Source organism: Bombus huntii, chromosome 2 (assembly GCF_024542735.1).
Source record: "Bombus huntii isolate Logan2020A chromosome 2, iyBomHunt1.1, whole genome shotgun sequence".
NCBI lineage: Eukaryota > Metazoa > Arthropoda > Insecta > Hymenoptera > Apidae > Bombus > Bombus huntii.
The window spans coordinates 14,669,737-14,694,653 of record NC_066239.1 but is presented as its reverse complement, the minus strand read 5'-3'; the positions used below and the strand labels follow the sequence as shown (position 1 = coordinate 14,694,653).

General features: G+C 35.8%; 1 protein-coding gene across 8 annotated transcripts in view; it reads right to left on the bottom strand.

Annotated features, from left to right (window-relative positions):
* Nucleotides 1–24,272, bottom strand: part of LOC126873842 (ankyrin repeat and BTB/POZ domain-containing protein BTBD11) — a 32,823-nt gene extending 8,551 nt beyond the window's left edge. Inside the window, exons 1-3 of one of the 8 annotated variants that reach the window (XM_050635180.1) lie at nt 23,708–24,272; nt 15,922–16,047; nt 15,042–15,276 (exon numbers count right to left, since the gene is read on the bottom strand). In XM_050635180.1, the coding sequence (XP_050491137.1) occupies nt 15,042–15,244 (203 nt within the window). In that variant the 5' untranslated portion in view covers nt 15,245–15,276; nt 15,922–16,047; nt 23,708–24,272. Of the gene's footprint in view, nt 1–1,067; nt 4,712–15,041; nt 15,277–15,921; nt 16,048–23,707 lie in introns of those variants that run through there. The other 7 variants (XM_050635169.1, XM_050635123.1, XM_050635145.1 and 4 more) reach the window with 7 other exon arrangements.
* Nucleotides 24,273–24,917: the final 645 nt, after the last annotated feature.

The window sequence follows — 24,917 nt, the reverse complement described above, 5'->3', positions numbered from 1 at the left end:
GCACCTGCTTTTTACTTGAACTGTTCCGCATGCGCGTGTTTCATGCGGACCAGTGGAAACGCGCCCTTAATGCAATTACAGATAGTCGCGAGGAGGAGCGCTGCAGCTGATAAACGTTTCATTCACAGGGGCTTACCCAATTATGCCCGGTGAGAATAATTTGTTCTTTTAGAGCCGGGTATTCGATCAAAATAGGTTAAAAAAACGTGATAACTGACAAAAACTATAACCATAATGATTTCTATTTAAAAGATCATTGCAGTTATCACGGACATTTTTTTTATCTATAGCACATGCGTATTTCGATTAATTTATTTTATACAAATAATTTATTTGTACATAGCGATGCAATTAAAATTGTTAATACTGCTAAATTGTGTTCTTTATACCTGTTGTTAAAATGTTTTATTATACCGATCTCTATGCTCTGTTATAACTAGTTTTACCTCAGCAACCAATTTCTACATACAAAGCATCTGTTCCACCTATGGATGCCTCAATTATACGTTTTTATTTAACTACGATTAAAAAAAAAAAGATTTTAAATAATCTACCAGGTTGTAGTCTGAAATATTTTCAATTTTTTGCGTTTCTTATTGTTAGTTAACTTCGTATCGCGTTAGTGAATCTTATTAGCTGTTTATAAATTTCCAAAGGCAAAAAACCATTGCAAATGGATGAGATGAAAGGAAGTTCGAGTAATAATTGCCTTTCTAAAATCTGAAAATTCAACTATCGATGGAAACTTATACAAACTTGGAATTTATCTAAAACTAACATAAAAATTTGTCGAAGCTTTCCATAAAAATACTCAAACTGACCGGATAATTTAAACTTTTCCATCATAACTTCATTTCATCCAACGGACCATGAGCGAAACACCGACCGTGTGTCGTCCATCAAACCTCACAATCCATTTCCCGCGACCACTTATAAGTTTCCGCAAAAACCGTTAAATACGACGAAGACCGAACCGCCAAGCGGTTACGCGAATTCCATATGCGGGCCTCACGGGTAACATGCTCATTTTTCATCGTCATGGTAAACGCAATGCTCGCTTGATTTACCCCCTCAGGCGCCACTGTTGAACGAAGCTCCAGTCTGCCTTGAACCCGGTGTTGTCCCCCGGCAAGGACCAATAATCCTCGACCTGGCTTTCATCCTCCTCGATCTTCAGCACGTCCTCCCTGCTAGGGCTGACGTTCACCACGATTTCGTGCGTGACCTTGACGTCCTCTTCCTCTACCAGACTCGCCGTGGACCGTTGCCTCTCGTTTTGTCCCTTTCCACCACACCTTTCGTCCTCTAGACCATCAGCAACTTGCTCTTCCTTCTTCGACTCCATTATTTTTAACTCGCCTTTGTTCGTTAATTGAGCTGGAGATTCCTTACCGTTGAATCTGTGATTTGGTCTCTGATTCGTATCACCGAAGTAGATCACAGTCTTATGAGCTATCTCCTTGTCACTCTTTTTAATGTTACAGCCGGTTACCGGTATCATCGTACCCTCCATTTCTTCCCTGTGATTAATTTCTTCCATCGCGGTACCATCTTTAGGGTCACCAGAATTGGGTATATTATTACCTATATTTAACCATTCTTTAGACGGTGATTTACTAGTAAAAGGCAGGGCGCGACGCAGGATGAAGTTGACGCCCTCGCGACGAGGTGGAGCCTCTAGGTTACCAGGCATCCTGTAGTTGGTCAGTTCACGACATATCACGCATTTGCAATCCTTCTTGTTGCATGATCTTCGTTCCGTCAATGGCATGTCATCCGATGCTTTCACGTAAATGCATTTCGTCGTCGAGTTCCTTGGTTTGGTTGTGTGATGGGGGAAAAATTAAGTCGGACAGATGTATCAAGGGAATGGTTTGTAACCGGAAACGGGGTATTCTAAGTATACAGTGGTCGAGTGGTCGGTATCTGAGAGGATGTCCGCTGACTGCCTGCTTTTTGTTGGTTATTCGGCGAATGATTCTGGTTATCAGGATGATGAAATGCTTTCCTCGATGCGGAGGGAGCGAGAATTTGCTGAGTAATTTGTTGGTAACAGACGCTGATTCATGGGGGATTCATGGGTTTCTTGGGTTCTTTGAGTACAGCGAGTGGGAGGAGATAATTTTTTGCAGACGTGAACTGGGAGAGTCACTTTTGTGATGTTATATCATTGAAAAAGTTCACTGATCTTTTTAGACCCACGAATTTCGATCGATTTTATATTTTATTAATGAACGGTTTTGAATAAATGATTTTATATTAATGAACTTCACTGACTTTAACTTTATTATAGCGATGCACGTATGTACCTTGATTAAATAATTTGAATTGACTTACGATAATGCGATATTTCTTGGTACAAGTCAAAAGAGTACTCCAATAAATTTTGCAATCAACTACAGATTATTTTATAATGCAATTTAAGTCACCTCTGCTCACAGATATCACGGGCAACTTCAAATTACAAAATGCTCCATAATCCATTCAGAAAATCACAAACAAAAATCACAATTGCCGTTTAGTAATTGAGAACGCAATTGGGAAATTGCCACTAAATTGCATAATTACCGGAATATGTCTAATTTGTCTAATCATCCACAATCTATTAATGAAGTAAATCGCGTTTAAGTAACAGCGAATCACTAAGAATTATCAGCGTGGTTTTGCGTGGTTTTTGACCTGTCCTCGTTCCGGCACGCGACTGAAAACACTATGGTCTGCGGCGACGGGATCAGCAGGTGAAACGCGTGCACTTCCTCTGCGGACCGCAATGTCGGCGAATAGAGCACGGCTCCCGTATCACTTTCCTTTCGTTGCTTCTTTACCCCCCGGGCACCACGTAACAGTATCACGAAAGCGGGAGCTTGGACGTTTATCGCGTGAGAACGTCTTCCTTTCTTTCTTTTTCCTTCTTTTTCTCTTTGCGTGTTCTTTACTTTTTTTCAGTAATGGGGGACAGGCATTGACAATAAATGTCACCTTTGCACGTTTCCGTGATATGATTTATGTTTCTGTATGAAGGGAGCGGTAATTCAAATTATGCGGAGAATTCTTGGTTGTCTTCCTTTTTAGGTTAAGGTTAGAAGATGTTTGATGGAACAGAACGGTGAAACGATGATTGTAAAAATTGTCTCAAATTTTAATACTTTGTTTTTTAGGTTAAGATAGAATACAATGGTAGAAAAGGGTTGTAAGGTACTCGACTGATATTAAATAATGTTCAAACAATTCTGAAAGATATTCAGAATGCTTACGATAACCATAATGTTAAAACTCGTATAATTCTTGAAAATATCAACCGAATAATAATCAGAACTTAAATAATTGCTCAAACAATATTCAAATCCTCAACAGTTTACTAAAGTCTTCCATACAGAACGCGATTCGCAAGAGAGACTGGCGTTTATTTGCAGGTAAGCCCATTTCTGACCGGCAGAAATTTCGTTATCCAAGAATTCGTGAGAAATTGTACGAAATGCTCGCCAGAATGCCAAACATAGAATATAAGAGACCAATTACGCGCATTCGCGCTCCAGACTTTCACCGTTCTGCTCCGTGGAAAATTGATTCCAAATGAAATATCTCCAATTTCTAGCAACGTCCACCAACCTATTAGAGCTCATCCGCAGATTACTTTATAAAGATCATTTTATACTTTGTATGAACCTACTTCTCTACCTCGCTTGATTGTGAAGTTGTTGACTTATTATGCGATTTCATAAAATTGTTCAGTCATTTGGATTATGCATGTCTTGGAAATACTGTTTGAAAAAGTTAAAGATAAATAAAATTTAATGACTTACGCGCAGCTACAGATACTAACTGTAAGATGTTATGTTTTAGGAGAAAAATTCATGGTTGGTAAACTAGCTGATTCGATAAATTGATCGTTTTTAAGAAAATTCAATATTAACAGGATTTACTTTCAATTGCAGATTTAAATTTAAATCCAGTCTAGAATCAATCACGACTTGCAATCTAAAGGAATGTTGCGTATCACTCTAGTCATATTTATAGTAATTTGACAAATATACGTATATTAAAAATAAAATACTTTACTAAAAAAAAAAATAACACGATACTTTATTTTAAATACGCAAAAATGTCATGAATAAGAAAAATCACTTTGCTTTTTAAACAGTCATATCTCGTGCCAGACCGTGCTTACTTGAAACATTTACGATATGACAATTAATCAAAACCCAAGAATATTATGATTCAACAGAAACGATAAGGGACAATTCCACACTAAATCACTTTACACTCTCATCGATCGCATCTTTTCACTTCACGCCTTCTCTTTCATTCACAAATCACAATAACCTTCACGACTGCACAATCAAACGACGATTACAACATCGAGCAACAATTGCATGTCGAACTCTTTTACACTTTCGAATCTTCAATCCGTCCTCTTAAGGCACAATATTATATATCGCAAGAAGCTATTAAAAGTGAGCAAAATGACAATTACGAAAGAATAAGAGCAACTGTAACTGTACAATTGAATAGATGTTACAATTGAAACTGTAACGGTGAGAATGACAACAGCGGACACGAATGCGTAGAGTTCTCTACAAAACGTCTCGCAATAGAACAAGATTAAACGCTGAGCGTTCCACTTTAATTCGCGATCGGTTATCACGCACGCGGCGCTAGTTTCTTGTCCCGCTCCGTGGCATGGTTAAGTGCTGGCTGCCACTTGTAAACTGTTATGCTCTTTTCACCGGACAGAGAGCGTAGGAAACGGGAGAGTGCAAACGAACAGTGTCTTTAGAAGCCCCACCATATAGTACGTGTTACATATGTATATACATGCATACTACTGTATACATATGCAGACGAAGCGTTTGAGTTTGCTACGTTTGTTTCGGGGGAGAATTTCCGCCGACCATCCTACTTCCTATGACCGTGTACTCGAATCGCCCTAACCACATCCCGTGACGATTCTTGTATACGTTACTTGTTTTCGATCCTTTCATCGCACTCGGCCGATCCCTTCTCTATGCAAAAACCGCGTTTATCGCGATTGAAGGGCGTAAACTGTTAACTGGTCATGTTAGGAAACATAGCAACGGAATGGCGCGTGAATGAAAGGAGATAGAAACGTTTCATGAACGGTTCTACTTTTGTAAATGTACCGTTGTATGAAAAATTATTCTTTTTTTTATCGAATTTATATATAAAGTTTGAAATTGTTTTCGCTCATACGTAGATAAATGGTGAAGAATTGAGACATAAGATCATGCTCGGAACCCCGGGATGACGGAGTTCAACGAATTCAAGTTAATTAAGGCACGTCAGGGCAGAAAGCTTTGATGAAGCAGCTGCTCCAATTATAAGTTTTATGGCCCTTAAAATAATACGAGACAAACAATGCAACATCGTATAGAAGGAAACGTATAGATATAAATTAGAAAAATAAATGATGGAAAAAAAAAATATAACAATTCCAAAATGAATTTAAACGATGCACATAATATAATTTATGCTTTGGAGGTCACGAAATGAAGAAGAAAATACATAATGGAAGAAAGCAACCGGATAATGTTAACAGTTTCCGGTACCTTAAACAATGTCAAGGAAGATTCTCAGGTGTTTTCCAAGTATAATTAGCGTAGACCAAAATTCTTTTAGATATACTTTTATCAGAGAATACTATGATTTTCAAATACCTTTCTTTTTTATTTATTCTAAAACCATTTTGTATTTGATTTTTAATCTCTAAAAATTGCCTATAAATTGCCTAAACAAAGTTACAAGAAATTTTTAGTGTTTTATATTTAAAAAAGAAATGATTGAGTAAGCACAGATCTATATATTTCTTAAACTAGGAAATTGCTCAAGAAATAATAAAGTGCAACTCGGTTGAAAAAAATAAGTAAAATGGAGAGTATAAAAATATTAATTTGTCGTTATTGAAGAAACAATAACGCCCAGTATAGATAATAAAACGTTCTAATTGATCACGAATAGCGTTGTTCCCGTTGAAATACGCCCGTGATAAATTCGCGTGAAAGTCATAAGGTAATTTTACTCCCTAGACAAACCGGTCTTCGTTTTTTCCCCCCTTTATGAACTGCATTCTACGTGTACGCGAACATAGGCTGTGTACGCGGTATTATTATTAAACCTAAAGTTAATTCCGTGTTTGGAAAATGTACACGATATCACCTTTCAATTCGCGGTATATTAATTCAGACAATGATTTCTTTTTATCTAATAATGCATCGCGATTTATTACAAATAGATCCATTTGTTCGTTATATTGTTGGAAAATATATGTTTTAATCTCTTCCTTTAAACTGCCAATTTGAACAAAATTTTCTAATGAATCAGAAATGCAAAAAGGAACTTGACATGTACTTAATTTAATAATCAACTTAAATCTTCATTAACCGATTAAATAAGAATTCCAAGATAGGCATAGAAGAAGCAGGAAAGAGAAGAAGATCTCACAAAACCATCATTTCAATTCATCTTCTCTTCTTCAACGTCACTGTTACATTCCAGAGGGAGAACTGTATGACTCTTCATTCATAAATTCACTTTCGTCGCAGTGAAACAACGCCATCTTTCTCCTCCATATCGCCTGAGCCGCTAATTAAAGGCCAATTAAATTTATCTGAATTATCGGTTCCCTGAATACCCCTTCAATGAACAAACGGCACGTTTCGGCCCATCACTTTATTCGTGGCTGATGCATCCTTTCCGAGAACGCACGCAAACAACGGCGGAAGTCTTTAATCTATAATATAACGTGCCCTCCACAAGAAAGGTTTTGTAAAGGAAGAGTTCAAGGCGTATATTGTCCGTGCTCATCTGGCGAAACTCCGGTGTCAAGGGCGACAACCATTCCAACCGGAGGATATTAAATTAATTACCGAACCGTGCCTTCCTCTAGCGGCACCATACGTTGTAGTTTATAATTGTAACAAAAATTGTCATTGCATCATGCTTACGCAACGTTTGTGTTAGAAATTATTCTAGTTACCTACTTTGTATAATAAATGGACCACTCTATAAAATTATAGTATACTATGTATTATAACGAGACAGGAATGAGTTTTGCAGTTTCGAGTTTCCAATGAAAATGAGAAAATTTCTACTGATCGAGAATAAATTGCCTTGAGTCAAATTGGAAAGATTTTTGTTTACAAATAATTTATTTCCTTTGACTACGAATTTTTATATAAATTTATATTTTCGTGGATGCAACAAAGGAACTAAAATCTAATACAAAGCTCACGTTCTTCTGAAACTTGACTCATTCATTCAGTAATTATGAATTAAGCCTGACTCATTCTTTCATTTAACCGAGGGCTAAGGTCATCTTCTTCCAATTAAACACTCTACAACGTATGGTGTTCTAAAAAAGAAGTCAGAAACTTGAAACGTATAGTGCTGTGTCAAAGAAAATTTTAATAGACATACATCCTGTAATAAATGCTTTTTTTTAACTACAAATGATGATGAAAGTAAGATTCAGTACAGAATTAATCTACTGTTACTACATATAAATGCACTAGATAGGTATCTTATGTGACCAACTCATGCAAGTAATTCATGAAACTAGTTATTTCGCTGAAAAGATTGATTGGTGTAGTTTATTACAACTTTTGATTAATAATACCAACAACTTTTAGGAAATTAGGTATTTCATGTATTTTATCCATGATAGTGGTCCATCGTGTTTTTATTTTCATTGTTAGGTAACTTTTAGCCACACTGTAGTGAAAATGAAAGTCAGTTCGCCGTTATTCATAATATATTGCGTTTGCTACTGTATTCGTATTCCTTAATGATAACCAACCAAATATTATATCGATGTTATTTTATTTCATAAAAATCATCACTTATTCGATCAACTGAAAATCTTATAAAACCTTCACAAACCACTCGAAGCACCGCTAAAATGAACTCTTAACACAGATCTCAGGGGCCAATGAACAAGTGTGTAAAATTACATTTCAATCATACCGGTTCTGGACAAATAAAAACCCTCCATCAACCTCATAGTTGCCTACTGAATGTTTCATTTCGTGTTTGAGCAGAATGAGCAGAAGCCACAGGAAATAGATTTTGTCATTTTCCAAGTTAGTCGAAACAGTTTTACCGAAACACGATTTTATATAAAGCACGTGAACATTAAATGTTTGATATTTTTTATTGAATGCCGAAGAATGTGGAAATGATTTTTCAATGATACGGTTATTATTGTGCATTATTTATTCCATGCTATTTGTGAATATACGTGCTTAATTGTAACACGGTATGGCCAATAAAATGGTATTTCTCGAGTTCCGGAATATATTGTGGAATGGCGGGAATTTTGCTCGAGATTAACTGAAACTGATGTAGGTATGTATATATCTACGCATTTAACTTTTTAAAGTTGGTACAGAAGTACTGTTAATTTTCTTTTTCGTATTACGGAATGGTATAAAAGGAAGGAAGAAATTACACCCTTGTGGAATGACCAGTTAAGTTATGTTTGTAATATTAAAAGGTATCGTCTAAGAAAAGATTCTCCATCTAGATACGACTATAACTTTAGCAAATTTTTCTCATGGTCAATTAAATAACGAGATGAACAATGAATGTTATATTGTTTAGTAATAATAGTATGTTTTTAAAGATAACACTTACCAGTGAGATTATGTGAAGAAAGTGAATGAAGCAGGAAGACCACGGAAGATACACGCTTGACCTACCGAGCTGAGATGAGTAACTAAGATGTTACCGATCCCGAAAGAAAAGAAAAAGGTTCAGAAGAGAAGCAAGGTAACCTATAGATGTCTTGTATTTTGTCATTTATTTTTCATATTAGCGGAACACACGATCAGAATCGGTTGGCGTAAATTTAAGTTGCTGCAAATAGAATGCTACAAGTCGAACTTGTTTGAAGCCGGAATCCTAGCTGTTCGAAGTGAAGTGACACAGATCCGAGCGGATCAACGCTGTTCAAAACGGAAGGACACGTGTTCGAGGGGATTGAAAAAAAGTGCTATACACTTCAGTCTCAAGTGGAGAATAGATATGCGGATACGACCGAATCAGAGCGGAAATTTCAATATATACAAACATTGAATTAGCCGTAGCGCCTGATGCGATAAGCAAAATATGCTTGATTTCTAGATCATCTTTGCTCTACTTCTGTTTACTCAAATCACAGGAATGTGAAGTTGCCTCCTTATTGCAGCAGCCTCTTTAGATACACATTGTACTTTACTAACAGAAATATTAACCTAAAGCTTAAACTGAAACGGTATGAGATTAATAAGCGATTAACATAAGGCGATAACAATTGACGATGGAACAAAATATAATAAATGATAATCAAACCTTGGTGAAACGACATCTCATACGCAAGAAACCTAACCTTCACGCGGCCGAGTTTAACACACTTAATCGATTCCCTGACAAGTTCTTATTCTAATAAGAATAACAATACACTTTCCACTTTTATTCGATTCACTGAGAAACAAGGATAGACATTTCTCTCCTCCCCTTCCCCTCTCTTTCTCTCATTGGCTCTCACTTTTCATCTTTCACCTTCCTTTCGTTCATCATCTAATCAAGAGATCACGTCGCTCAATCGGCGGATAGCTTTTCGCCGCTTTCGTGAAAGAACTATTCCTGTACACCTAACCTAAACTATCCTCGCTCCCCCCCCCCCATTCTTCCGTTCTAATGTTGGACGACGAAATAGAAATTTTCTGAAGAATTTCGCGCGATCGTGTGAAAGGAGAGTTGCGGACTTGTTTAATTAGTTATCTGAAAGTAGAGGAAAACGTGCCGAGAGGGGAAACATTATCTGGGAACCGGGTGATCGCGATAATAACGCGCGTGAGAGGATGTGCACCGATGCTTAGTCAGATCTGGTCGAGATATTTAGGTTAACGGCCTCTCTCCTTTCCCTTCCTTCCTCTTCCCTTACAGCGTGGCTGATCGTAACCATCCGTCGACAAAACTGGGTTGATTTTGTCTTATTAAATTGGAACACATTAAATTTTCTTTTTCAAAGTTTTAAATTAGTATGTGGATATCGAACCTTAAACTTTGTTTGATATTCAATTGTTAGAAATCGTGATAAGGAAGAAACCTGCTATAACGCTATTAGATAACTATGTCTGTACATACATCTTTCGTCAGTCTTGTCTATGTTTCTACTACTGTTCGTCTCTGCTATTATTTATTTCTACTACTTTTATGTGCTACTTATATCTTTCATTATGGGTTTATGTTAACATTTTTCATCCATGTAATTTTGAATAGATGCTATATCCCAATTTAAACCATATTTTATATATATACATATAAAAAATAGAACATGATTCTAATAATATCTTAAAATTATGATGTTCAACCAGACAGCCTAAAAACGTAATGTAATTCTCATATATTCCAGCAACCAGTATATCCCACATTCTCAATTTCCCACATTCAAACTAATTGAACTTTCACAAGTAACAAATAAAAACTAAAAAGTATAAGAAAACGGAAAAGAAGAAAGAAATTGAGAAAAGGTTAAACAATAGCAAAAACCATTCAAATTGAACAATTCTCCTATTGTTATCCTTTTTAATGGCTGCTTTACTGTAATATTAGGGAAAATATTCGACGTATACATACAAGGCGTATCACGATCGTGATACAGTTTAACGCTACGATGTAATTGTGTTATATAATATAATGTAACTTAAGAAACTCAGAAGTCAGATAAATACGTGTTTGTAAATACGTGCAATATTACTGGTTCTTACTTTTTAAGGTTAAAATCTTTTTCTTAATAATGTAATATTTCTATCAAACAAACTATTACAATATACTAATGTATTAAAACTCGAAAAGCAATTTATATCAAAATATAACGAATAAAGTATAATAAATCTCAAATTAAAATATACGAATTTACAACACCTTTTCTATTACTTATCTATCTTTCACGTGGGTCTTATATATTGTATTACATCCTGTACGTGGACAGTAGTGTATTTTAATGGAACGGGACCCAGAGGAGACTCACGTCACCGTAAATCGGTCAGGCAACGAGCTACACGAACGGGCTTTCTCTTCGATAACCCTCGATAACCCTGACTCGACACGCGGGATATTTTGCGCTTGCGCATCTTCGTCGTCTGCTCGCGTGCGCGTGCACTTCATGTCTCGCGATTCATTGATACTCCACCAACGATTTGTCCCCACGACTATTTTATGGGAAATCGTTCTTAATTGCACGTCAATGCTTCCACGAGTTGATTTAAGGTATTCGATGTTTAAGAATAGTTTGCGGAGTTTACGGTACATGATAAAATATGGCAATTTAAGCAAACAGGATGTAATTTAATTGGTTAGAGTGGACAAAATGTGATGTTTTAGGTGAGTGGCTTTTTTATGAAACTGAACTATTATAAAAGTTTAGATTTTGAAATCAGTCGAAACGGACTCACAAAAAGATCTGCCTGATAAATATCGTTTAGCATTTACAAGTTAATACATTATTCATCTGTGTGGTCACTTTCCATTCGAAGATACAAATCTAAGTAAATCCTAACTTACTATTTAGATACAGATAGGATTATTTTCTCCCCATTGAGTTTCTAATATATGTATATAAATTTTAAAGAACTGCAAAGGATAATACTCCAAAGTGTATAAGATTACCTCACCGCTATACCTTTACTACCTTATATTTTTTATATTTTTCATTATTTTAAAATAATTAAAACGACTTGCTTACTCAAGACGAATTCCTTCGAAGACTTATTCGATTGAAAATGACATCATAACCTCAACTGATATAGTATAGTTTCAACATATGATTTGACTATTACCCCATATATTTTAACGTTGACCGCAATAGTCATCGTCTGTGACCAGCTCCAATCTTTCAGTGACGCTCTAGTAGTCATTGGTAATCAGCACCATAGGTATTATTTAAAACAATTTTTAAAACACTTGAAATAAACATCTATCACCTTCTTTTGAGGTTGCACTCGATATACATACACAGACTCCATCGAAACAGAATGATATTCCTAACCTAAAAGATGTAAGTTTAAAGAACAGTTCCTTTTGCCGCGAGTACCAGGTACAATGCAAACTCGGCTTAACTCTCGAGACAGAGGCATCGAGCCATCGATCAACCATGTCAGAAATAAATTTCGATTTTTCACGGAGTTAGAAAGGGTAAGGGTGCGGAAGGGGGGGGGGGGGGAGCAGACGAGGGCTACTCGTTTACCGTGCGTTTCATGGGGCTTCCCGTTGATTTAATAAATAATACCGCGTGCTTTCGAAGAAGCTTAGAGGATACGCGTCACTTCGTCTCCTTATCCCCGACGATGATCATTCTCATACCATAGAGATTGCATTTGCGCATTCCACGATGCTCGTACGTATATACGATTACAGCGAAAGATGACTGGCGTATTTTTTGCGGTCGTTGACTCGTTCGAAATACAACGTGTCCGTCATTTAAGCTTCTTTTAAACTACCTTGCGCACTCACACGCGCAGACGCGTCCCTTTATACCATCTTACGCGTCCGCAAAGTACAATGTCTTTGTTGTATGCCACATATATAGTTACAGCTATGGTAGTCTATGCTACTACGCGCTAAATTAATGTTTCATAATTGAATACATAGTATAAATTGTATAGTATGAATATTGTATAGGGATATAAAATTGTCGCGAGATTGAGTGGTTAGAAGTTTTGTATGGTCGAGTAATTTAGGGATGCATAATGTTTGTAAATCTCATAGTAATTGAAATCTTGGCTACAGTGATTAAAGAAGTTTCGAACACTGTCAAACATAACTACACGCTTCGAATTTATAGAAAATCGTGGCTAGAAACTGGGAGATCTTTTTTCAAATGTAGTCTAATCTCAAAACAGGTCAGTGACCGTTTTCACATTGAAAGCTATTTTTAACCGGATATCGGGGCAAAATCGAGAGCAATACGATACGCAATCGATAATTTTAATGTTACGCATCGATGGGCAATTATTATCGATTATAATTCGGTGTCATACATATTGATAAGGCCGCAATGGGCCGTCTTTTACATACGAATCACCGAGCGTGCACACGACACGCTAACGCGCTGGAATACCAATGAACCATGCATACACAGAATCTCAAAGCAATACACCCGACCTAGAAATTTTAACCTTCATGTCACGAAACGATTCTGCCTTTTAAAAATCACGCAAATTTTTTCATCTGTTTCGTTTTTCCCTTCCTTAATAACTGATTAAGTAACAAAGTAATTTAATAGGTAAAAATTAGATTAACATTTTTATACGAGCAAAGTGATGAGATATTTGCATGTATAAATAAATAAAAATTTTCTAAATACAGTTTTAATTTTTATAATATTCACGGCAAATTGAAAATACTTTCTATGATATACAAGACATAATGTACAAGAAATAAAGAATAATTCTGATAATTGTAACTCAAATTTGAGATATGAAAAATCCATAGAATAATTTTGACAATTAGTACATAGAGAACACTATGTGAGTCTTAAATAAAATCCACATGGTTTATTTACATTTGACGTTAGTTACCGCGTACGAGCTCCGTTACGTGTATACACCGGGTGAACGAACTTTGAGAATTTGTGGGCCTATTACGTGAACCCTTAAATTTCAGTGCCTATTTGTATGCCGAACAGATTTTTCAAGGGCCGAAGCCGTGGTGCGCGGCGTGGTGTCGATGGAACTAAATGATGGGGAAAGGGGAGGTGTGTCTTACGAATATATGCTCGTTCGACATCGTTAATCGAATCGGTCGTAATTACGTACATCGTAAATTTTAATGATCCTTAATCGGATCGGCAAGTGGACTGGCTTCTTTTAACGGTGATGTTTTGAGATCCCGCTAAACATCGGTCCAAAAGAAAAAAAATAACATTCTGCAGAGAACAAAGGCCCTTGAACTCGGTCCTTTCGTAAATATTGAAGAAAATCATTCGCTGGATTTCCGAGAATAAACCTCTTTAAATAGTGGAACTTAAAGAATCAAAATTATTATCGTACTCACACTTGGATATTGAACATTTTGTTTTGGTACATTTTAATACTTTTTAAGTAAATTTTGACCGATGGTACAAATAGAGCACCCTATATATATGTATATTGACATAGAGGTCAATAGAAATTTCATAATCTACATTATATCAATTTACAATATTTTCATGTTTCAAGTTGTTTTATCATCACTCCCATCTGAAGTTTCCGGTATTAAATGTCGTCTTCTTTGACGAACGTTTTACGTTTCTCCAAGATCGTGAGGTTCAGATGCCGTATCGATATTGGCTCACCACTATGTTCTTAAGAAGCCCGTGCTCATGTTACAGATCATCGATAGCCAGTTATACATTGTCAACTAAATGACCGATTAAAAGAAAGTGGCAAGTGATTCTTATAACTTTCAAACGATGGCCAATATCTCTATCAACGTTATGAACGTTATCATCATCAACAAAATCACCGACTGTGCACAATCATAAATTGCTCGATTTACATAAAATCCACGATCTGTGAGAACAAGATACGACATTTTATCAAGCTAATAAAGTAACAAGTAAGTCAAGTAATGAAAGTTTACGAGTGATTTAGTAGCTACTTTGATTCAAGAAAGAATGAAAATCACTGCATTTAGATAACAATTTCATTTAATAGCTTTTATCCAATACTGCTACATAAAAAATGGATAATACATGGAAATTATCCAATTTACCTTGTCAATGCTCAATTTTGAATATTAATTTGTATATGAGATATATTTATGAGAGCTGTATAAAAAAAGGAACGATAGTTATTGTAGCATAGAACAATATCTAGTTTGGTGCTGTAGGAAGAGGAGGTCAACGTTCCAAGATTCCCGGGCGGTTTTAATCGATCCTTATCGGGGCTAGCGGATCACCGTGAACGCGACCATTAATCAGATCTTCGTTAAGATCGATATCGATTACAGAGGATCGCTGGTGGATCGGCGACTGGGTTCATGGAAAATAAAAGAAGACTCACCGGCGTGGCTTGGGTCGCAGTATCTCGTGACCGGAATCGGATATGCAGATACTCAGGCTCAATGGTCCCCCATAGTGTTCTGGAGGCGCACCGGTTTGGACGGTCTGCTGCTGGGGACTGGATATACCGCCAGAACCGGAAGTACCGGTCAAAAACAGCGGTTGCTGCCCGCAACCATCCATCGTGGCTCGTTCGACGTTCATTGTGCCTCCCGTTGCGGATTGCACTGGAAGACCTACAAATTTTCAAATAAAAATATTTTACGTTCTTGTTAAAAAAACATCTTAGTACATTTCACTTTTCTTGAAAAATTCTTCTAGAAGAATTTAGGTTGGTAGAAATATGGAAGTTACTGGATATTCTATTATTGTATAAGATACTGATATTATTTATTTTTTTTAAATCATAATGTAGATACAGAATGCAATTTTATCGTTATTAATTTAAATTTAATTATTTTTTTTTCTTACGTGCCAACAGAATCATAAAATCGCAAAAATATTATAAATCTTTAATAAATTTTATAAATTAATGGATTATTATACTATACTTTCGCTGAGTATACTTTTCAATGCAATTGCATGAGGTAATGAAACATAATAACATAATAGTAACTCTTCTCTTATCAAAAACGCGAGCAAAGCTAGCTTGTGAACGCGTATAGAAATTCGCCGCGAGAAATCTGCTCCCGATCGGGAAAATCTTCGGTAGAAAGTAATTATGCGAAACTTTCTTCTCGGTCTCGAAGGTCATTAACGAGCGTCTGGATGATTCTGAGAATAATTAGCAGCGCGATAGCATCGCTGACGGGAGGAAACAATTATTTCTCTGTTCATACGCGCGGTGTCTGTTGTCGCGCTGCGAACGTGCCGCTAATTACCGTTGGAAACACGCCGAATATGTTAATAGGAAGAGCGTATCGTTCATTTCGCGCGAGGTTCCAATGCCTTTCGGGAAAATTTGCTGCAACTTTCTCCATTGAAAATATGTCCGCTTATAGAGTGATCTGGAAAAGGATTAAATGAATTAGAGGATATTCAGGATGTTTCTCAAATGAGGGGAAAACTTTTAGGAATGTAGTTATTACAGCGCTGGAAAATTATATAGTTTGCAGATCTTTTATTTTGAGATTATTTGGATATTTTGTATTAATGATTACTCTATCTACAATAAATTATGTTATTTGTGAATAAAAAATCAGATTGCACGTAATAAAGAGGAATTGATGAAAAAATAATTTTTCTTAAAAACATGTACATATTCTTTGACCAGCATGTAATATTGCAAAACTGGCAATCCTTGTACGGGCTAATAACCGTTCTATAAACTCCGTTTGAGGTCAATCGCTTGCTAACCGTTCACTACGCAATACGCAACTCATTAACGATAACAAAAAAAGTGAAATAATGGATTTGGTGAATTGTAGCAACAATGGTGGACAGACCGGTCTGCCGCTTTTAACATACACAAATTAATAAACACGTTCTACATGTACAAATACTGCGGTTTTAGCAAGTGTCTACGTTGTTTTTGTTAAAACTGGCCGCAATTAAGTTATGAACTCTGGAGCATATAGACATAGTCTTTCTACTAATTTCTCAAGTAAAGATTGAAATTCACTATACGATTATACGTATAATTACATAATTATAGTTATAAATAAATAATTACATTCTTTAATTTTTAAAGAATTAATATTTATAGAATATAAATAGAGAATTATTTTTTAGTATTATAGTATTTTAGTATTATAAGCTTCATGAGGATTGAAACAACTTTGAAACTGGAGATTTAATTAGTATTTAAAGAGGAAGAAGATTCTATGAGTTAGGATAGTATAAGTTACAGACAAGAGGGGAAAAGAGATTTATGATTTACGAATTAGAAAGTTGAATACCCTGAAAACTACTTCCCCTAGACTCTAGACTACAACCTCTGAATGTACCTTTATAAAGAATCGTTCATTTTATACACATAGGTACATAATATGTTTTGAGTTAACATGAATTTTATACTATTAAATATTCTTTAATATATCGCAATACATTTAAATAATTGGAATCTCATTTATACATTTTCCTTAGATGACTATAAATATATAATACGTTCTTCCATTTACATCATTTACTTTGCAATTGGTTTGTGATACCAGATATCCAACGTCAATAAAAAAAAGGACAGCAGATATCAGATATAATAAGAGAAAGGAAGAAACAAAGAACGTTTTGGAAAAATAGAGACAGATTAGACAAAAAACAAAGAGAATGAGTATCATACGCAAAACAGGTTAAACTATTTACATACGAGATTTAACCTCAGTTACTGGTATCAGTACCACCAAAAACTTCATTGAAAAGAATCTCCGACCTTCAGCGTATGTTTTTCATTTCAAATATTAATAACAAACATACCAATGCGGCCAAAATGATGAATGATATTTAGAATAGAGGTTAGAATCTATACCTATATAAAATACATACATATGGAAAAGCGAACGTCCAAGTTTTGTACACGCGAGAGCAACATTCCTATGGACGAACGCTAATAGTTGCGAACGATCGCAGTCACGAATGAACGATCACGAAAAAAAAATGTTGTAACACGTGCGCCTTTAATTTTCCTATTTCGTGGCGAACCGTTGCCTCCCTTAACCCCGATGTTAGCGCGATCTGTTCCGGGAGGCGGTCCAGTTGATAACTGGTTTTCAATAAGTCACTCGTAAACGTGCTCGGACCCCGATATCACATAGATGACAGACTTTCTGCGGTAATTATTGACTTGGACGTTCACGTACACATGTATCTACGTTCTATTGAAAGATGATAGTTATTATATCTAGCAACGGAATCTGAATAAGATGTGCTCACTTAGATGTTAAAGTTTATAATGTCCTAATAACGATTTACCGTAGTTCTAAATTATCTTAAGAATTTGCTTGATATTTGAAGTTTTACAGATCTTAACGAACTATGATTTATCATTATATAAGATATAATATAGAAGGTATAAAATGGATTCTGTAAATCTTCTATAATGATGTAAATTGGTTTTCTTGTACGATAGAAAAGAATTTACAAATGACTTTGTTATTGGTTACAACAGAAAAATCTGTATATATCTAAAATGAATTACTTTGTGCGTGCACTAATGATCTAACCTAGATGATGAAAGAAAAAACATTCTATTGCAGATGTACAAATAGAAGTTATGACCTGCATGAAACAGGTGGTTTTTGGAAGTTATACAAACTCAATGAAAAATGACCAATTAGAAACAAAAAGATTTAAAAAAATTGATGTAACAATTTTCTAGAACACTTTCCTGAAAAGCAAATTTTCTAGTGAAAATATCCCTTTAAGTCAAACACTTCCGCAGAAAGATAGTGAGGCATAAGAAGCTGATGGACGTACAAAGTACATGAACGGATCGATGCACAAGAGTAAACAGCGATGGGTGCGGTTCGATGGTGTCCCGTTGCATAAGTGGATGGCTATAGGTTGGCAGTGTAGTTGGATTAACCCCTTGAAGAACTGCAATTTTCCCCGCATGACCGATCCCATAACTCAATGAATAGAGCCATATGGGGCAACTCACGGATCGATATCTTGTTTAACCAACCGCACGAATTACATTTCGTTTCATCGTGTAGGCGTAAGGTGGACTGAAGAACGCAGTTTTCAGCTCGTTAAATCGGTCAATAATATCGACGATAAATAATGCTTCACAGCTACGTGTTATTAACAGATTTATAATTGTATAGATGGAATTGTTAGAATTCCCGAAATAGTTGTAATTCATAGTCTAAAAAGCTTAGAATATTCTGAGATTAGTACAAGAAATATATATTAGTCAAGTGAAACTCAGCTGTTTAAATCGCACAATAAATAGTTTCTGTTTGATTGTACATTAGGTGGAATATTCACTAACTTCTCCCTCATTATCTTCTAATTACATTAAAATATCTATAAAAGTGAGGACTTTCATTGCTATCTATTTATACTGCCTATATATATCGCCATTTTATTTCAATTAATTCTCTTATTTTGATAGAATGAAATTCTATCAACTAACGAAGTCGAGAAACTTCAAGCGAGATACCTAAGTAACAATTTAGTCCCTATTTAAAATCTTGTACATACTTTTATAGCTGCAGCATAGCTCAAACCATATCCCACTTTACTAGTTCTAATAAAACTAAAGGGATTTGACAACTGTAAACAAACTCTCATAAATCCGTTACAATATTGTAATATTCCAATTGCTATACAATACTCCAAATTTCCCGCCAAGCTTAATATAACTTACGAGTAACAAGAAAAAAGGAAACATAGAATATTCTATACTATAAAATTAATAAAGAAGGAAAGAAAAAGGGACAAAGAAGAAAAGAGATGTAAAAAGAAAAATAACGAAAAGAAGCATCAATTCATGTTGCAAATATGAAGCACAAATGGTACAGCGTAAACCTAAAACTTTTTGGAAGTTTCCGCAAACGAGACTCGACGAGAGCGTGGTCTCGTGTTGCTCGCTTTGACGGCCCCTTGTATGCAATTACTCTGGCTGGCTCCCAAAGTGCTTCCTTAAGCGTGCATATCAGGAACAGAGCGTCTCGCGTCCGCCCTCCCCCCGCCATTCCCTTCATACCCCTTTTCCACGCGAAGTGAAAGCACGCGCGCAATGTTGGCTGCCCTTTCGCAGAATTTTCATCCACGTGATGTTCGCGGAATGTCGACATTCTTTAAGATCCTTCCACCGTTTTTACCAGAGGAAGTAACTGTGTTCCGATCCTCGTTCTTCCACCAGATCTAAAAACGTCCTATCGTCATGACGTCTGCTGGTTTTGTGTCACGCTACTTATCGTAAGTTCTTGTTGGTATAGTAATAATAAACGCGTTTTAATCTATTATTTTACACGCGAAAAAGGAGCAAAGTGCATTTTAATAGATTCAGTACAAATTTGCCAGTGATTATGAAATTGGCCCGTCGATAATCAAATGATTGAACTTGAATTGAATTTCTTGTCATTTAATCTGAACAAATTAAATAAAGAAATTGTATTCCGAAATATTCCAGGTCTGCTTAATAATATTTTTTAATACTATTGATATATTTGCAGAAAGCTGCACAGTATGTAATTTTGTATGATGCGTAATGTTGTATTACAATAATTCTAAAATGTAGATCGCTTGGAACAGAGCTGTATAGTTCTTCGTGACCCACTTACTCGAAAGCTTTGGTCTTGTACTATTTCTTTTACTCTTTTAGGATACATAACCGACGTTTTCCTTTCCTTTTTTATTTATACAATTCGTTATGACTCGGTTTCTCCTCGTATTCGGGTTCTGCTATATTTTTAGCATATTTCTCATTATCAGTCTTTCCATAGTTGAAATTTAACCTCACTTTATTATCATGCGTAAAACACACCGAATGATGATTTGGAAGTAAAATTTCGAAATCTTTATAGTTTTTATATTATACACATAATGTAAAGAAGTAAATCCTACGTATTTATGTGATTTGATTATGTTTGAAACAATCTGAAACTAACACGTCATAAAAAGATAACGGTGTATCACATCCTTTTCATTCAACATAAATACCATCTGTCAATATTAACAGATTCTTTTGGCTTCCATAATCGTCAACTAATTGTTGAGAATTAAAGTTCCTCATATCTGAACGAGTTATCTAAACTATAATGTTAAGAAGAACATTTCTATATGCTGTATGAGCCAACTTTTTAATTGTTTTATCGAGTATGTCTATGAGACAACGTATACAATAGTTTACAAAAGTTCGTTCGCACATGGAGTGATTTGTTACGCTTGCGAGTGGTGACAGTGGAAATACTATGACAGTCATGGAGTGCTCGTGATTTACCTGCGGAGCAATCGAAAATTCGTGTTCCAGGGAGGAGCACGTGGGCGTAAACAAAAGTATGATTCTGCCTCGGGCACAGAATGTGCTGGACGCGGCGCTGGGTCCTGTACACCGGCTACGCCGTGCGGCATTGAGTGTATATGTATGTATGTATGTATATACGGCGTGGCATGGCGTACGGCCGTCCGCCCCGCGGCCACCGCATTCCAACGGCTGCCCAAACCAAAACCTATATCGTGTATACCCATCTCGCTCCTCTCTTCTCTTTTCACCCGTGTACTCGCTCTTTTTCCTTGCTGTCCTACTCTTTACCCACTCCACTCTGGTCACTCTGTCCACCCCCACCACCGTGCCTCTTATTCGAACCCTTACCGCGATCCTCTTCGCAGGAGAAACGCGGCTTTACATTGTCTCCCTCTCTGGCTCCCTCTCCCTTCCTTCCACCTCTCTCTATCTGTCTCCGTTCCTCCCTACAATATCACAACGACACTTGCCATGATCTCGCAACGAATTTCTCGATCAATTCGGTCCATCGTGTGCCGTCTAGCGATGGAGAAATATCGACTGTCATAAGTAGACTGTTCATCTTTAACATTTATGAAAAATTTTGAAATAAAAACATCTTCAGTACTTTATTTTTTATTTAAAATAACAAAGAGATTTTAAGTGGGTAAAATTGATGTGACACCCTGTACATTAAAATATTCCCATATCAGGAAATTGAAGAAAAAAACACTTTTCGATAGTGAATTGATATATAGTTGTTTATGAAAGTATTCGAATGTTTACGAGTATTATTTATTACATACACACGTTTATGAATATTTGTACATATTATGTATGTTGAATCATACCTGATAGCAGTTCTAACGAAATTTCAAAATGTTTTATGTAACACGTACAATATCTGTAAGAGGTTTCTATGGTAGGTGTCCAAATACTTTCATGAACCTGTGTTATCTCTATCTGTAGCGTCATCCTTTTTATTGTATATTAGGAAATCGAATGAACCACAGTCGGAGGACATCACGAAATTTCCCACAAAACATCGTGAAACCCGAATGACCTTTCATAGAAACGAACCTTCTCCCCATTTGTCATTATTGCTTTATACCTTCCACGATTGGATTCACTGTCTTATCGATTCCGAGACAGAGACACACACCGCTCCCCAGCATGCATTCCTTCGTCGCGTATCATCGAGGACAGCGGCGTACATTACCGGCTGCTTGTAACAGTTCTTTTCGTCATTTCTTTCGCGATGTTACAGTAGGATGCACGTAAACGCCCTCCCCCCTGCGGGACCGTAGATCAACACGATTTATGAGATCGTTACAAGCTGGCGGATCCATGGATACGGCGCAGTGTAACGTAAACGATCGACGATTTAATAAGTCCTGGGTAAATGTATACCACGCAAACCAAACTTTATGATGCCAAGCACTATGTTTACGATTCTCCGTGAAGTTTCAAACAAATAAGACTGGAAATTATGCGTAATATGTGGGCTTTGGTACATTAATTGTACTTGTCATATACGGTACGAGTTGTGTGAATTATATACCTTTACGGGCAAACATGTCATAAATGTATATATACAGTAGTACTTTGTTTATTAACCAAAGATTAATCATATCGAAGAAGATTTATTTCTAGAAAATCTCTAGCATTTCTTTTCTATGTTAATTATGAGCATGATATCTCAGACATGAAGCAAAATCTCAACAGGTTAAAGGCTGTGGTTACAGAGGATGCAATTTTTTATGAATACATCAAATCAATCAAATATATAGATTGTTATGAGTACAGTGGCTACAAAGTGTATTTCCACATACATAGTAATTAATTAGGTTCGAATATATTAAATTTAAATTACATCACTCAATAGTACAACTTACAAAAATTGATACTGCGAAAATGAAATATACAACTTAATAAAGAATCGGAAAATGAAAAATAGAAATGAAAATATATGTATATTTCGATCTTCAAATGTTTCATTCGTCAGAATAAAAGTTCGTCAGAACACCGTAACCAAAGGCTTCAACACGACACGTAACGACGTAACGATATATGATTTTGACAGGACGATCGGTCTTCGACTATGCATTAGGTATTAGATAGGAAAGTTCGATGCTGAACTTGTATGAGCGTCTCCGTGTATACATATGTATATATAAGCACGTCATTGAACAGGCGAAAGTCTGAGGAGGATCATGACGATCTATCAGAAGGTTCTCGCGAGTGTGCAACCTACGTGACAACCGGTTAGCTGTAAATCCTTTCAGAGGTCCAAATTGTTCTTTCACGAGGATTTATGTGATATATATTCCTTACGATTCACAAAGAAATCGGAGCTGGTGGGTGCTTGAGTTTTGGGATAGAACCAAATCAGAGGACGACTCCCATAGGAACATCGCGTGCACTTGAGAAAAATTTCATTTTCGGGAAAACCGGTTTCCAGCGGCTATTAGACGTTAGAGTGCGCGAACTTTCTGAACTGACTCATTTACGAGATTTTTTCACCATCAAATAATATTTTATGATGATTGTTAAATATTTTTAATACTCAATTTAATTATGGAAATATAAAAATTGATAAAAGATTATATCGTTTTGTCATGATATCATATAGTTTATGTTACCGAATAAATCTTGCACTGAGATATAATTTATAAAATTTTGTTTTAAATAGTACATTTAAAGAATTTTTACTATTATCGTTTGATAGTAGTAATGTCTAAAGATATGTATTGTAATAGGAAATGTTTTAAAAAGCTTACCAAACTTTTCTCAACGTATTGGTAGGGATGAACATATGTACGTATTCGACATGACGGACACTCGAGAAACACTCGATAAAATTATCAACAAAAAACTTCACTTTCGTTCAATGTTCACGTTGCGTGAGCATTTTTTTCTTTTCACTATTCTATCAAGGATATGATACATGTATATATCCTGAACACGTCGCGAGGGTGTACATAACGTTTTTCACGGTTTTCGCGAAACTGTAAACACATACGAACTTTTTAAATTGTAGCACGCAGACGATAATGTTGGTATAAATGCATAATGTGTCGAAACGAATCCGGGGGCCACGGAGATGAGACAGATTCACCTTGTTTCCTTCAAATCTTCGCGAGTAATATCTTCCATCTCATTAACGAGACAACATATCTGCACACGCATCCGACCAAGTCGCCGCTTTTCGGCAGCTGTCAATTACTAGCAACACAGGCGCCGCGTTTGTGCAGCATCCCAGCAGAACCACTTTCGGTCCAGGCTATGAACAAAAAAATCTCTCGTACTCTCATGCAAGAAACCAACGTAGAAGACGATATCTCTGCCATCTATCAATCGTTGTGAGAACTAGCGTCGTAACTCCCGTTATTAACAGAGCCAAAACGATGTTCTAAGAAACGTATATTTTAAATTTTGTATACATTTATGATTGTTTCAAGATTGAATTGAATATTGAATAAAAGTATTCATATGAAATATGGAGAAACTTAAAATTTAATCAATTGCTTCTCTAACATACTTTTTAATCTTGTTCTTATCTATTAAAATATATTATTTAAATAAAAAAAGTAATTTAATTATAATTGCTCTTGTAAAGAAATTAGGTTTAATATCAATTTAGAATGAGTTATGTCATAACTAACATTTAAGGACTGCTGATTACTTTACTCGAATAGTTTGTTCTAAGTGAGCATATATCACAACTATTCATATGTTAGATGTAACTAAGGAATCAAATATAGCACATATACGTATGTCATTCTTTCAAAGGAAGGATTATGACAATATACGTTATCAGTTTATTGAAACAAGTTTTTAATCACGAGAAGTTAACAGAAAACAATATTTCTAGATAACGTAAAGCACGAGGAATGTTCATTGTAAATATCGACAAACATGAGACCGTTTGTATTGGGATCTAATATTTTCAACAACAAAAGATGTGTAAAAATATTGTTAAAAATATAT